Genomic DNA, 17,139 nt, shown 5'->3' with positions numbered 1-17,139 from the left:
TTACGGACATATTCAATCCCTCCCTATCCCAGTCTTCTGTCGCCACATACTTCAAGATGGCCAAGAATGCAAAGGTAACTGAGCTAAACGACTATCGCCCCGTAGCACTCACTTCCGTCATCATGATGTGCTTTGAGAGACTAGTCAAGGATCATATCACCTCCACCCTACCTGACACCCTAGACCCACTTCAATTTTCTTACCGCCCCAATAGATCCACAGACGATGCAATCGGCATCACTGCACACTGCCCTATTCCATCTGGACAAGAGGAATACCTATGTAAGAATGCTGTTTGTTGACTATAGCTCGGCATTCAACACCATAGTACCCTCCAAGCTCATCATTAAGCTTGACACCCTGGGTCTGAATACCGCCCTATGCAATTGGGTCCTGGACTTCCTGACGGGCCGCCCCCAGGTGGTGAAGGTAAGAAACAACACCTCCACTTCGCTGATCCTCAACACTGGGGCCCCACAAGGGTGCGTGCTCAGCCCCCTCCCATACTCCCTGTTCACCAATGAGTGCATGGCCAAGCATGCCTACCACACAATCATCAAGTTTGCAGACGACACAACAGTAGTAGGCTTGATTACCAACAATGACGAGACAGCCTACAGGGAGGAGGTGAGGGCTCTAGGAGTGTGGTGCCAGGAAAATAACCTCTCACTCAACGTGAACAAAACAAAGGAGATGATCATGAACTTCCGGAAACAGCAGAGGGAGCACCCCCCTATCCACATCGACGGGACAGTAGTGGAGAAGGTGGAAAGTTAAGTTCCTCGGCGTACACATTACTGACAAACTGAAATGGTCCACCCACACAGGCAGCATGGTGAAGAAGGCGCATTAGCGCCTCTTCAACCTTAGGAGGCTGAAGAAATGTGGCTTGTCACCTAAAGCCCTCACAAACTTTTACAGAGGCACAATTGAGATCATCCTGTCGGGCTGTATCACCGCCTGGTACGGCAACTGCTCTTCCATATATTTAGATATTCTTAATTCCATTCCTTTACCTAGATTTGTGTGTATTAGGTATATGGTGTGAAATTGTTAGATATTACTTGTTAGATATGGCTGCACTGTTGGAACTAGAAGCACAATCATTTCGCTACACCCGCAATAACATCTGCTAAACACGTGTATGTGACCAATAGAATTTGATTTGAATGGAGAGGGTATTTTCTCAACCAACATTTCTTACCCCTTACTGCTGTCTGAAAAAAATGTGATTGGATGTCTGTCTTGAGTCAGATTAAACTCGGTATGACAAACACTGAGGAGAAGGAGTTGGAGACAGTAAAGCGGCTGCTGGAAAAGGAGAAAGGGCTGGGTTTTTGGACCCCTTTTCATTTCAATGAAACTTTCCATACATATTTTCCTATGGTAGAAGTGGTCAGAAAGTGACTTTTTGGTCCAAGGCATTCAGGAGATAGAGGTACTCAAAGTTGACCCATTTTGCCTACACCACCCTATCATGACACATCCATGTCTTCATAACTGGAAAAGGTAAACAGTTGAGTTTGATATCATTTTAAAGCTTCCAAACAGGGTTGTCAAACTACTTTACAATAAATTGTCATTTTCTAACCTTTAACGTCAATGATCTAAATACACATATTTTCGTGTATCTTTAGATTAGACCCTATTTTACATAATCTTTAGATTAGATCCTATTTTACATCATCTTTAGATTAGACCCTATTTTACATCATCTTTAGATTAGACCCTATTTTACATCATCTTTAGATTAGATCCTACTTTACATCATCTTTAGATTAGACCCTACTTGACATCATCTTTAGATTAGACCCTATTTGACATCATCTTTAGATTAGACCCTAATTGACATCATTTTTAGATTAGACCCTATTTTACATCATCTTTAGATTAGATCCTATTTTACATCATCTTTAGATTAGACCCTATTTTACATCCTTTTTAGTTTAGACCCTACTTTACATCATCTTTAGATTAGACCCTATTTGACATCATCTTTAGATTAGACCCTACTTGACATCATTTTTAGATTAGACCCTATTTTACATCATCTTTAGATTAGACCCTATTTTACATCATTTTTAGATTAGACCCTACTTTACATCATCTTTAGATTAGACCCTATTTTACATCATCTTTAGATTAGACCCTACTTTACATCATTTATAGATTAGACCCTATTTGACATCATCTTTAGATTAGACCCTACTTTACATCATTTATAGATTAGACCCTATTTGACATCATCTTTAGATTAGACCCTACTTTACATCATTTATAGATTAGACCCTATTTGACATCATCTTTAGATTAGACCCTATTTGACATCATCTTTAGATTAGACCCTATTTTACATCATCTTTAGATTAGACCCTATTTTACATCATCTTTAGATTAGACCCTATTTTACGTAATCTTTAGATTAGACCCTACTTTACATCATTTATAGATTAGACCCTATTTGACATCATCTTTAGATTAGACCCTATTTGACATCATCTTTAGATTAGACCCTATTTGACATCATCTTTAGATTAGACCCTATTTGACATCATCTTTAGATTAGACCCTACTTTACATCATCTTTAGATTAGACCCTATTTGACATCATCTTTAGATTAGACCCTATTTGACATCATCTTTAGATTAGACCCTATTTGTTGCAACTCATATTAGGAAGGTGTTTGTCATGTTTTGAGTTGACTGTGTATAGTTAACCAGATCTGTCATCATCATTATACAACCAACTAGTCAATGATGTTCTGTCAGGGATTATGAAACGAATGATGATGATGTTTCTATCTTGGAGCATCGGAATGCATGTGATTCTCTGTTTCTATCTTGGAGCATCTGAATGCATGTGATTCTCTGTTTCTATCTTGGAGCATCTGAATGCATGTGATTCTCTGTTTCTATCTTGGAGCATCTGAATGCATGTGAGTCTATGTTTCTATCTTGAAACATCTGAATGCTTGTGAATCTTTTTCTATCTTTGAGCATCTGAATGCATGTAAATCTCTGTTCTTAATAATACAGGAAGATGGATATTTCAAATGCATAGATGCTGCTGAGTCACCACACGCCTAAGGCTCGTCGTGTTCCCTTTTTCTTCAGTACGTTTGTTGTCGTTGTCGCCCCCCCCTGATTTGACTTGGGGCTGTGGATCATGGAAAGTTGTTCCCCTCCTCGTTTTGACTTGGGGCTGTGGATCATGGATAATGCATAGTGTGTAAGCCAGAGGGTTAGCTGCAGGCCACAACAGAACAGAAAGATTCCATGTCAATATTGCTCGTTTTATTTTAGACTGTAGTTGAGACTTAAATACTGGGTTTGATTACACACACACACACACTGTATCTGGCCTAAAAGCACAGGCCTGGTTTGATTAGAGGTAAACTGAGGTCAGAATGTTTGGAACAAATCACAGGGTGCTCTGTGACGTACCACTTCCTGCTTCTACACCAATCTCACCTCTTGTTTTGTCCAAGATGGTCGTATAAATTCCTGCATTGATGATGAGTATGTAACGTGTCAGAGTAGCAGTGCTGATCTAGGATCAGCCTTTTAGTGTCTACTCTATTACTGTGTGCCTGGGAGCTAACATTCTCACGTCTGACAATGGCAAGATAGATAATTACTAATGTACATTAACAATTAGGCTGCTAGGGTTACTACTGTCAACACAGGGATTAGCCACCATTAACCTTGTGTGGGTGGATGGTGACTGCCAGAATAATCATCCAGGACCATAATAAAGGACAGGTGTGGTGCTTACCAATAAACTAACAGTAACTGGTAGTCACTACGGTGTGACAGAGATTGCATTATATTAAGAGGAAGCTGTGATCTCATTAGAAAGCTGTATCCTGGCTGCATGGTGTGGCCCAGTTAAATGAGCTGTGTGTGTGTTGCTGTTGTTGGGATATTTTTGTGATGCTTTAATGAAGGGAGACTGCTGCCATTTGAAGGCAAAACAACACTGACATTTGCAAGATGGCTGCAGCTTCACGGCTTCATGCCGGTGCACATAATAAATTAACGCATAATGAATTCCTTCACAAGAAGAATTATAGTTGGAGCAGAGCAGCCGGTATGAAGGACACACACACACACACACACACACACACACACACACACACACACACACACACACACATAAATAGTCTTCATGGAACAATGTACTCACAAACAGAGGCTCATTAGTTGAACCTGTACGTATTCTTATTAAACCCAGGAGTTATTTAGTATTCAAGGAACAGTTTGTTTGTGCGTGTGTGGGTGGCGTGCATACATGTGTTTGATAGTCTACTTTGACATTAGTTTAGCCTCTTCTTCTTGTTTTCAGAGCACAAGTGACTTCTGTGTGACCCCAGACAAGTTCATCATGAACCAGACCAAGGACCTAATCAGTTCTGGTGAGTTAAAGACAAATCATGCTGTTAATGTCACTTTGATGAAGCTGTAATTTCAAGATGATTTAAACCCACCTCTGGCTGTAATCACATTCTACTTAAAGAGATGTCATTGCTGAGTCTTTCTGACTTGTTGTTGGTGTCTCCTGTTCTCTACAGAGATAGTGCATTACTACCTGTACTGCAGCCAGGCCCTCCCCAACCCATTCCAGCAGGTACTACTCATAAGCACCAGCACCGGTTCAATAATACCTGCTTTGACCTCTGTCTCCCTGTTACTCCCTCCCTCCCCCCCTCCCTCCCCTCCGTCTCTCCCTCCCTCCCTCCCTCCCTCCCTCCGTCTCTCTCGTGGGGTTCAGTAAGGTCTCTAAGCTTCTCAGGAGGAGAGGAGGAGGTTTTTAGGTCAGGGTGTCAGGCAGTGAGAGGCAGTGAGAATTTGTCTTTCTCTCTCCAGCCTCAGCTAGCTCCATAACCCAGTGGACTTCAGCTCCTATTATGCTGTGCTTGTAGACATGCCCCTTAGGATCAATACACTGTGCTTGTAGACATGATGCCCCTAAGGATCAATGGAATGCAGTAACAGAGTGCAGGTAAGCGTGACCCAGTCTGATAACCAACTCAGTCAGAACACACATGAGGACAGAGATCGCTCACTGAGACACACACACACTCTCTCTCTCTCACTCACTCACTCACTCACTCACTCACTCACTCACTCACTCACTCACTCTCACTTCCCTGACTCCGTTGTCCCAGATATTTCCAGCCTACCTGTAAATTGTATATTTTGTAATACATTGAAGCACCTTAACATATTATCTATTCAAGAGCATTAAACCTGTCAGTACTGTGTCTTCAGCTATGCCAGCCTGCCCTTGTACCTCACTACTGTTCTTTAAGTGAGTTATTGGATTGTAGATATGCTACCGAGACAAAATGACAATGTTAGATGGCAGGAGATACATGATGGCTGCTGCTATTGTTGCTGGTTTGGGGTAATTCAAGAAAGGACTGTCTGTGCCCGTGTGCACTTACTGCCCCAGTCTATTTTGTAATGGTTGGGAACACTGTTTTGATTTAGATGTCGTTTGATGATTTAAATGTTTGAGTCATACCGTTCACACTACGGCCAGAATTCCTTAGGTCCATTTTAGGGCTAAATTCAAGAGGTTCCCAGTCTACTGGCTGTTCTGGGGTGGAGCACGCAGAGTAGACTGACCAGATTCTGGTGGATAACGGACTTGCTGTTAATGATTGGGCTTTTGTTGCCCTCTGCTGGACTAAAGCTAAACTGACAAGCCCACTAATGTATGATAATTAATATATCCAGAAGTTGACATGTTGTTTTGTGTGTGTGTGTGTGTGTGTGTGTGTGTGTGTTTGCAGTCTCTGACCATCTTCCAGAGGTCTCTGACCACCATGCAGATACAGATACAGGGCCTGCTGCAGTTCGCTGTGCCTCTCTTCCCTTCCGCCGAGGTCAGTGTTTCATTTTCCTGTGGTATAGTGAGACCGTCCGTCTAAGCGTTGAATGTTATGTGTACTGAATACTACACTTGTCTTTTCCACAGAGAGACCTACTGGGCATTCAGCACCTACTCAACTCATCAGAGGCTAGCATCCACCAGCTAACTGCCCTACTGGACTGTAGAGGACTCAACAAGGTGCAGTCACGTACACAGACATGTATACATCGTTGGGTACAGTAGTACACTACTGGATACCAACGCATGGCAGCACTGTCAATGTATCTAGTTCTAAAGGATGGTGACTCTGCTGTGTATATATGCAATGCCAGGATTGTGGGTTTGATTCCCAGGGCCACCCATGCGTCAAATGTTTGCATGACTCTAAGTCCCTTTGGGGAAAAAACTTCTGCTAAATGGCATTTATTATTGTTATTATATGATATAATGTATACTTCACAACATGTCTCAGATAGACTGGGAACATTGTCTGCTCTCTGCTAATGTGTGTGTGTGTGTGTGTGTGTGTGTGTGTGTGTGTGTGTGTGTTTTCTTTGTCCATGCTGTAGGACTACCTGGATGCCCTGATCGGTGTGTGTTATGATGGGGTAGAGGGCCTGCTCTACCTCTGCCTCTTCTCTATTCTGGCAATTTGTGCCTTCTGTGCCATGCTGTGTGCCATCCCCCGGGCATGGACACATATCACCAGCAGGTTAGGAGGGGCCCTCCCACTAAGTCTCTTTCATTACATTTACATGACATTTTAGTAATTTAGCAGACACTCTTATCCAGAGCATTGTACAATCAATGCATTCAAATAAAGTAGGTAAAACAACCACTATCACGATCATAATCACCAGAAGAGTAAACCAGAGCTAGTAAGAATCAGTCACTCTCTTTCTCTCTATCACCCTTTTATAGAACCACAGTGTATATATATATAACCAGAGTGTATATATATAACCAGAGTGTATATACAGTTGAAGTCGGAAGTTTACATACACTTAGGTTGGAGTCATTAAAACTCGTTTTTCAACCACTCCACAAATTTCTTGTTAACAAACTATAGTTTTGGCAAGTCGGTTAGGACTTTGTGCATGACACAAGTCCTTTTTCCAACAATTGTTTACAGACAGATTATTTCACTTATAATTCACTGTATCACAATTCCAGTGGGTCAGAAGTTTACATACACTAAGTTGACTGTTCCTTTAAACAGCTTGGAAAATTACAGGAAATTATGCCATGGCTTTAGAAGCTTCTGATAGGCTAATTGACATTGTTTGAGTCAATAGGAGGTATACCTGTGGATGTATTTCAAGGCCTACCTTCAAACTCAGGGCCTCTTTGCTTGACATAATGGGAAAATCAAAAGAAATCAGCCAAGACCTCAGACAAAAATTGTAGACCTCCACAAGTCTGGTTCATCCTTGGGAACAATTTCCAAACGCCTGAAGGTACCACGTTCATCTGTACAAACAATAGTACGCAAGTATAAACACCATGGGACCACGCAGCCATCATACCGCTCAGGAAGGAGACGCGTTCTGTCTCCTAGAGATGAACATACTTTGGTGCGAAAGGTGCAAATCAATCCCAGAACAACAGCAAAGGACCTTGTGAAGATGCTGGAAGAAACAGGCACAAAATGATCTATATCCACAGTAAAATAAGTCTTATATCGCCATAACCTGAAAGGCCGCTCAGCAAGGAAGAAGCCACTGCTCCAAAACCGCCATAAAAAAGCCACACTACGGTTTGCAACTGCACATGGAGACAAAGATGGTACTTTTTGGAGAGATGTCCTCTGGTCTGATGGAACAAAAATAGAACTGTTTGGCCAAAATGACCATCGTTATGTTTGGAGGGAAAAGGGGGATGCTTGCAAGCCAAGGAACACCATCCCAAGCACGGGGGTGGCAGCATTGTGTTGTGGGCTTGCTTTGCTGCAGGAGGGACTGGTGCACTTCACAAAATAGATGGCTTCATGAGGAAGGAAAATGTTGTGGCTATATTGAAGCAAAATCTCAAGACATCAGTCAGAAAGTTAAAGCTTGGTCGTAAATAGGTCTTCCAAATGGACAATGACCCAAAGCATACTTCCAAAGTTGTGGCAAAATGGTTTAAGGACAACAGAGTCAAGGTATTGGAGTGGCCATCACAAAGCCCTGACCTCAATCCTATAGAAAATGTGTGGGCAGAGCTGAAAAAGCGTGTGCGAGCAAGGAAGTCTATAAACCTGATTCTGTTACACCAGCTCTGTCAGGAGGAATGGGCCAAAATTCACCCAACTTATTGTGGGAAGCTTGTGGAAGGCTACCCGAAACGTTTGACCCAAGTTAAACAATTTAAAGGCAATGTTACCAAATAGTAATTGAGTGTATGTTAACTTCTGACCCACTGAGAATGTGATGAAAGAAATAAAAGTTGAAATAAATTATTCTCTCTACTATTATTCTGACATTTCACATTCTTAAATTAAAGTGGTGATCCTAACTGACCTAAGACAGGGAATCTTAACTAGGATTAAATGTGAAAAACTGAGTTTAAATGTATTTGGCTATGGCAAGAACAGCTGAAATAAGCAAAGAGAAACTACTTTAAGGCTTGAAGGTCAGTTAATACGTAAAACTTCAAGAACATTCAATGTTTCTTCAAGTGCAGTCGCAAAAACCATCAAGTGCTATGATGAAACTGGCTCTCATGAGGACCGTCACAGGAATGGAAGTCCCAGAGTTACCTCTGCTGCAGAGGATACGTTCATTAGAGTTAACTGCACCTCAGAAATTGCATCCCAAATAAATGCTTCACAGAGTTCAAGTAACAGACACATCTCAACATCAACTGTGGCCTGCTGGAGGTCATTTTGCAGGGCTCTGGCAGTGCACCTCCTTGCACAAAGGCGGAGGTAGCGGTCCTGCTGCTGGGTTGTTGCCCTCCTACGGCCTCCTCCACGTCTCCTGATGTACTGGCCTGTCTCCTGGTAGCGCCTCCATGCTCTGGACACTACGCTGACAGACACAGCAAACCTTTTTGCCACAGCTCGCATTGATGTTCCATCCTGGATGAACTGCACTACCTGAGCCACTTGTGTGTTGTAGACCCCGTCTCATGCTACCACTAGAGTGAGAGCACCGCCAGCATTCAAAAGTGACCAAAACATCAGCCAGGAAGCATAGGAACTGAGAAGTGGTCTGTGGTCACCACCTGCAGAATCACTCCTTTTTTGGGGGTGTCTTGCTAATTGCCTATAATTTCCACCTTTTGTCTATTCCATTTGCACAACAGCATGTGAAATTTATTGTCAATCAGTGTTGCTTCCTAAGTGGACAGTTTGATTTCACAGAAGTGTGATTGACTTGGAGTTACATTGTGTTGTTTAAGTCTGCTATCCGAGCAGCTAACCGATCGCTGCAGCTGTACATAGTCCATCTGTAAACTACCCACCCAATTTACCTACCTCACCCCCATACTGCTTTTATTTATTTTACTTTTCTGCACTTTTGCACACCAGTATCTCTTCTTGCACATGATCATCTGATGATTTATCACTCCAGTGTTAATCTGCTAAATTGTAATTATTCGATTTATTGCCTACCTCATGCCTTTTGCACACATTGTATATAGATTCTCTTTTTTCTACCATGTTATTGACTTGTCTATTGTTTACTCCATGTGTAACTCTGTGTTGTTGTCTGTTCACACTGCTATGCTTTATCTTGGCCAGGTCGCAGTTGCAAATGAGAACTTGTTCTCAACTAGCCTACCTGGTTAAATAAAGGTGAAATAAAAAAAATAAAAATAAAAAATAAAAAAAGTGTTCCCTTTATTTTTTTGAGCAGTGTACATACAGTGCATTTGGAAAGTATTCAGACCCCTTGACTTTTTTCACATAAAAAAAATAAATCAGAAATATCAAATCCAATCGTATTAGTCTGGAGTATTTACATAAGTATTCAGACCCTTTACTCAGTACTTTGTTGAAGCACCTTTGGCAACGATTACAGCCTTGAGTCTTCTTGTGTATGACGCTACAAGCTTGGCACAGCTGTATTTGGGGAGTTTCTCCCATTCTTCTCTGCAGATCCTCTCAAGCTCTGTCAAGATGAATGGGGAGTGTTGTTGCACAGCTATTTTCAGGTCTCTCCAGAGATGTTAGATCGGGTTCAAGTCCAGGCTCTGGCTGGGCCACTCAAGTACATTCTGAGACATGTCCCGAAACCACTCCTCTTTATCTTGGCTGTGTGCTTAGGGCCGTATATATACATATAGAACCAGAGTGTGTACAGTACATCCGTTGTGTTTATACTGTATGTACACCTTACAAGTCACTAAATCATCTATGTTGCTTGACTCCACCCTTTTTCTTCTCTCCAGGGAGTGTGATTATGACGATATAGACGAGGGTGACCCGTTTAACCCTCAGGCCAGACGCATGACGACCCACAACTCCAACCATGCCACCAACATGCACAGCTTCTGCAGCTACAGCAGCAGTGTGGGCAGCCAGAGCAGCCTTCACCCACCTGCCGCCCAGGCTGCCCAGGCTGTGTCCAACGCACCCGTCTCAGAGTACATGTGAGTGCAGCCCTGGCCTGGTTTTGACTGTATGGTAATGCACAGTCTAGTATGCTATACGTATGAACATACTGAAACTAAAGTAAAGCTAACTGTAAACTGTAAGGATCATGCTCGCCAAGAAGGCATACTGGCCCAGATTGATATGTTATTGGCTAGATTTTTGGTGATTGGGAATGTTTGTTTAACAGACGCTTTATTTTTCTCTCCTTCTCTTTCTCCCTCCTCAGGAACCAGTCAGCGTTGTTTGGGGGAAACCCGCGGTACGAGAACGTTCCTCTGATCGGGAGAGGCTCTCCGCCCCCCTCGGTGCGTTGGGTCCCAGAGGCCAAGTCCTATTTATGATGTCACTCATGGTTGGGGTCAATTCCAATGAGGAGAATTGAAATTGAAATTTCAGTATACTTCCTGAATTTACTAAATTGAAATTGAATTGACCCCGACCCGGATGCCACTCTCCCACATACTATCAAGTCAATCAGCATTGTAATACTGATCTCTCTCTCACCACCAGGATTTCTGTTATGTTATTTAATTCTGATTCAGTGACTCGCTAGGACTTTTTTCTGCGTCTATTTTCTGTTTGTAGTGTCAACTCTGGTAAAGAGTTCCCCCATATGATGCTCTCTACATGATGCCTTCCCTAACTTGCTCAAGTCAGTGTTACTTTTAAGTTGTTTAACTGGTTGTTGTAGTTGGTTTCTCACGAGTTATGACGTGACAGTTTTTCACAAGATACGACGTCCACATGATAACATATTTCCAGTTAGGATTTTGATCATGATCATCAGTTTGATCACATATCAAATCAAAGTTTGATTAGGGACGTATCAGAGAGAACTCCGCTAACGTTGTGCCTTTACCTGTCTGTCTAACAGAGGTGTAGATTGCGACTCTTTACAGAGGGAATAGGACAGTGAGAGAGAAGTTTAACATAGGTATACTGTAGTGTACATGTTCATGCATTTAAGATGAGATGGAAGCGTGTTATTTATACCAATGCCCAGGGGAAGATCTCACAGGTGTCAGTCCCTAGTTGGTCACTTTACTTCTCTCTAAAGGTCAGTCTCTCTCTCTCTCTCTCTCTCTCTCTCTCTCTCTCTGGTCCTCATGATGATTCATCTCCCATTGGGGCGTCGTAATGGCAGTTATTTAGATCAATTATCCTCTCCTGTCTCCTTTCAAAGGCCTGCTGTGCCTAATGGAATTTCATGAAGAGACATATCTTATGCATCGCATATAGTATGGGTATCTGAGCCTGTTTAAATCTACTGTAGCTGCCTGCCATCCTTCCCATGGGATGATGTATTTGTAGTTGACTGAATGTAAGGTTTATTACCTTAGACTAATGCTGAGTCCCAAATGGCACCCATATGGCTCCTGTCAAAAGCAGTGGACTATATAGGGAATAGGGTGCCATTTGGGATGCATCATTGAGTTTTATACCGTATCTACCTCGGTGTTTTCCCCTGCCCTATCTCTCTACTACCAGTCTCTAGCCAGGAAGCTGTGATGATCTCACTGGTCATGTCGTGTCCTCTGGACATACCTACCTTCTACGGGGCGTGGCACTCTACTTTTTCAGCTAACAGCCTCTTTTATATTGTTTATTTGTTTGTTTGTTGTTTATATGTTTGTTTGTATTTCATTTCTTTCTTCTTTTTTAATCAACTTTTGGAGGTATACACTCAGCAATTTAGAAACGGAGTAAGTTGTTTTCTGCTCCTCTTTGGACCTCTCTGTTGTCTGAAGGACAAGATAGACTCCCAGTTGCTTTTCCCCTGCCTTCGTTTCAAATCATAAAATGTTTATTCATCTCCATTTTCATTTTGGTACTGCATTTTCTATTTCACATCTGGCATGGCTTTGAACTACCAACCTTACTGGTCAGGACATCATCATCATCATCATGGCATCATTATCATCACCGTCATCATTCCAGTTGTATGTTTGACCCAGTCAGGTCTGTCTCCCCCCACTGTTGGGATTGTGGTGGTGTAACCTATCCTCACGTCTCCTTCCTGGGTTGGGACATTCAGAGACAGATCGGCAGTCCTATGTGTGCATGGCGTAAACCTTCCCTTCCCGGTATTCCCCCTGTTTCACCTACTGTCTGAGAAGGCTTGGTCCATAAGGAGGGGCCTACGGTGTTGTCTGACTCCCAGTCCCCTCAACTGATGTGTTAGAATGCTTGCATTAGGCACCCTATTGTCTTCCCTACCTCCCCTTTCTTCCTGTTTAGCTGGCTAAATACTGTTCTGAAAGTGTCCTGTGTTCTTCTATACTGTTGTCATTCGCTATACGTTACCTGGTGCTGTCTCTAATTGTGTGTCCTGTGACATTTTGTTTCCCACAGTACTCCCCCAGCATGAGGGCTATATACCTGTCCATGACTGAGGACCAGATCAGACACTTTGGGAATGATTTCCAGGCATAGAGCTGCTCCTGCCTCCCTCCTCCTCTTTATTCTCTGCCATCTCCAAGAGGGTTCTCAAACAGGCAAACACACATACACACACATACAAACACAACTACTCCAGCAGTGTGTGACTTTGTGGCTGCTACACGGACCTACTTCTCGTCCAACTCACTGGACTGGACCAAGGCCTGATATGAGGAAAGGTATCACACACACAGTTGTCCCATCCCAAACCCCAGAGCCCAGTGTCTATGTCTTAGTCACCATGACTCCAGCCCATAGAATTAGAATGATTCTATTATGTGATTCTATTCATTCTATTTCAGTTCTCCCTTGCTCTCTCCAGAGAATGCAGCAATGCAAAGCCCTACTATTCCACTTCCACATTGCATGTTGTGTCCACTGTCTGAAGGTGTAGTCAAAAGAAATTCTGCCCAAGTTCTCTTGGAAAGAACACTGAACCTTTCTAATAGCTTTAGATTGAAATATTTTGGTGTGTCTGCAGCATTTGTTTTAGGCAATACTTTTGAAATTGTAAGATAGAGAAATTATCCTTTTTTTTCATTTAATTTGACCTATAACATCAAACAGGTCCTTAGGCCACCAATTCAGTATGTGAGTCCATATTTCCCAGCTCTTTGTGTAGTAGTGTTGACATTTTTTTTTAAATGGAAATTGTCATAATAACGATTTATTTTAAAAACACTAGCTTGATTCATTCACCCTGACGAGACAATAGCAACTTTTACAGGAAATTGCTTTTATAATGATCTATTGTTCAGATACTAATGATTTGATTAGTCTATTTTGAAATTAAACTTCTTATAAAACATATGTTAAGGATGGAAGCATGTTTTTGTGCCTATAACCACTCCCTATTCAACTAAACAGATGTTCTATAATAGCTACTGTAGGTCTATGACTGTTAAGTCAAAAGGAGGGACCATACTATGACTGTTGATACCTGATACTCCAACCCATTTGTATTTGATGAAATTGTCCAAGAACAAGTACATCAGAAATTACATTCACACTCTTAGAACTGGAAAGTGTCTACTGTCAAAGGGTCTTCCCTTTTCCTCCACGGCTACAAACGACACATGCTGTATATTGCCATAATAGTAGTTATATGTTTCCACATGCACCTCATACCTAAACCTTGTGAAGCACAAACCTAACCCTGACTGTATGGTAGGGCCTGGGATAGTGGCCCTACACTATGCCCTCCCTACACTATGCCCTCCCTACACTATGCCCTCCCTACACTATGCCCTCCCTACACTATGCCCTCCCTACACTATGCCCTCCCTACACTATGCCCTCCCTACACTATGCCCTCCCTACACTATCCCCTCCCTACACTATCCCCTCCCTACACTATCCCCTCATTACACTATGCCCTCCCTACACTATGCCCTCCCTACACTATCCCCTCCCTACACTATGCCCTCCCTACACTATCTCCTCCCTACACTATGCCCTCCCTACACTATGCCCTCCCTACACTATCTCCTCCCTACACTATCTCCTCCCTACACTATGCCCTCCCTACACTATGCCCTCCCTACACTATCCCCTCCCTACACTATCCCCTCCCTACACTATGCCCTCCCTACACTATCCCCTCCCTACACTATGCCCTCCCTACACTATGCCCTCCCTACACTATGCCCTCCCTACACTATCCCCTCCCTACACTATGCCCTCCCTACACTATCCCCTCCCTACACTATGCCCTCCCTACACTATGCCCTCCCTACACTATGCCCTCCCTACACTATCCCCTCCCTACACTATGCCCTCCCTACACTATGCCCTCCCTACACTATGCCCTCCCTACACTATCCCCTCCCTACACTATGCCCTCCCTACACTATCCCCTCCATACACTATCCCCTCCCTACACTATGCCCTCCCTACACTATGCCCTCCCTACACTATCCCCTCCCTACACTATGCCCTCCCTACACTATGCCCTCCCTACACTATGCCCTCCCTACACTATGCCCTCCCTACACTATGCCCTCCCTACACTATGCCCTCCCTACACTATCCCCTCCATACACTATCCCCTCCCTACACTATGCCCTCCCTACACTATGCCCTCCCTACACTATCCCCTCCCTACACTATGCCCTCCCTACACTATCCCCTCCATACACTATCCCCTCCCTACACTATGCCCTCCCTACACTATGCCCTCCCTACACTATGCCCTCCCTACACTATGCCCTCCCTACACTATGCCCTCCCTACACTATGCCCTCCCTACACTATGCCCTCCCTACACTATGCCCTCCCTACACTATGCCCTCCCTACACTATGCCCTCCCTACACTATGCCCTCCCTACACTATCCCCTCCCTACACTATGCCCTCCCTACACTATGCCCTCCCTACACTATGCCCTCCCTACACTATCTCCTCCCTACACTATGCCCTCCCTACACTATGCCCTCCCTACACTATCCCCTCCCTACACTATCCCCTCCCTACACTATGCCCTCCCTACACTATGCCCTCCCTACACTATGCCCTCCCTACACTATGCCCTCCCTACACTATGCCCTCCCTACACTATCCCCTCCCTACACTATCCCCTCCCTACACTATGCCCTCCCTACACTATGCCCTCCCTACACTATCCCCTCCCTACACTATGCCCTCCCTACACTATCCCCTCCCTACACTATCCCCTCCCTACACTATGCCCTCCCTACACTATGCCCTCCCAACACTATGCCCTCCCAACACTATGCCCTCCCTACACTATGCCCTCCCTACACTATGCCCTCCCTACACTATCCCCTCCCTACACTATGCCCTCCCTACACTATGCCCTCCCTACACTATGCCCTCCCTACACTATGCCCTCCCTACACTATGCCCTCCCTACACTATCCCCTCCCAACACTATGCCCTCCCTACACTATGCCCTCCCTACACTATGCCCTCCCTACACTATGCCCTCCCTACACTATCCCCTCCCTACACTATGCCCTCCCTACACTATCCCCTCCCTACACTATCCCCTCCCTACACTATCCCCTCCCTACACTATGCCCTCCCTACACTATCCCCTCCCTACACTATGCCCTCCCTACACTATCCCCTCCCTACACTATCCCCTCCCTACACTATCCCCTCCCTACACTATGCCCTCCCTACACTATCCCCTCCCTACACTATGCCCTCCCTACACTATGCCCTCCCTACACTATGCCCTCCCTACACTATGCCCTCCCTACACTATCCCCTCCCTACACTATGCCCTCCCTACACTATGCCCTCCCTACACTATCCCCTCCCTACACTATGCCCTCCCTACACTATGCCCTCCCTACACTATGCCCTCCCTACACTATCCCCTCCCTACACTATGCCCTCCCTACACTATGCCCTCCCTACACTATGCCCTCCCTACACTATCCCCTCCCTACACTATCCCCTCCCTACACTATCCCCTCCCTACACTATCCCCTCCCTACACTATGCCCTCCCTACACTATGCCCTCCCTACACTATCTCCTCCCTACACTATGCCCTCCCTACACTATCCCCTCCCTACACTATGCCCTCCCTACACTATCCCCTCCCTACACTATCCCCTCCCTACACTATGCCCTCCCTACACTATGCCCTCCCTACACTATGCCCTCCCTACACTATGCCCTCCCTACACTATGCCCTCCCTACACTATCCCCTCCCTACACTATCCCCTCCCTACACTATCCCCTCCCTACACTATCCCCTCCCTACACTATGCCCTCCCTACACTATGCCCTCCCTACACTATGCCCTCCCTACACTATGCCCTCCCTACACTATGCCCTCCCTACACTATCCCCTCCCTACACTATCCCCTCCCTACACTATCCCCTCCCTACACTATGCCCTCCCTACACTATGCCCTCCCTACACTATGCCCTCCCTACACTATGCCCTCCCTACACTATCCCCTCCATACACTATCCCCTCCCTACACTATGCCCTCCCTACACTATGCCCTCCCTACACTATGCCCTCCCTACACTATGCCCTCCCTACACTATCCCCTCCCTACACTATGCCCTCCCTACACTATGCCCTCCCTACACTATGCCCTCCCTACACTATGCCCTCCCTACACTATGCCCTCCCTACACTATGCCCTCCCTACACTATGCCCTCCCTACACTATGCCCTCCCTACACTATGCCCTCCCTACACTATGCCCTCCCTACACTATGCCCTCCCTACACTATGCCCTCCCTACACTATGCC

General features: G+C 44.6%; 1 protein-coding gene across 3 annotated transcripts in view; it reads left to right on the top strand.

Moving 5' to 3' along the window:
* The window catches only part of LOC129862370 (protein tweety homolog 2-like), a 100,254-nt gene extending 85,715 nt beyond the window's left edge, over nt 1-14,539 (top strand). Inside the window, exons 7-15 of one of the 3 annotated variants that reach the window (XM_055933948.1) lie at nt 4,346-4,415; nt 4,572-4,627; nt 5,799-5,891; nt 5,984-6,076; nt 6,448-6,590; nt 10,256-10,456; nt 10,687-10,765; nt 12,137-12,163; nt 12,813-14,539. In XM_055933948.1, the coding sequence (XP_055789923.1) occupies nt 4,346-4,415; nt 4,572-4,627; nt 5,799-5,891; nt 5,984-6,076; nt 6,448-6,590; nt 10,256-10,456; nt 10,687-10,765; nt 12,137-12,163; nt 12,813-12,893 (843 nt within the window). In that variant the 3' untranslated portion in view covers nt 12,894-14,539. Of the gene's footprint in view, nt 1-4,345; nt 4,416-4,571; nt 4,628-5,798; nt 5,892-5,983; nt 6,077-6,447; nt 6,591-10,255; nt 10,457-10,686; nt 10,766-12,136; nt 12,357-12,812 lie in introns of those variants that run through there. The other 2 variants (XM_055933959.1, XM_055933938.1) reach the window with 2 other exon arrangements.
* The last annotated feature ends 2,600 nt before the right edge of the window (nt 14,540-17,139 follow it).

This window comes from Salvelinus fontinalis, chromosome 1, assembly GCF_029448725.1.
Source record: "Salvelinus fontinalis isolate EN_2023a chromosome 1, ASM2944872v1, whole genome shotgun sequence".
NCBI classification, from domain to species: domain Eukaryota; kingdom Metazoa; phylum Chordata; class Actinopteri; order Salmoniformes; family Salmonidae; genus Salvelinus; species Salvelinus fontinalis.
This window is presented reverse-complemented; position numbering and strand designations above follow the sequence as displayed.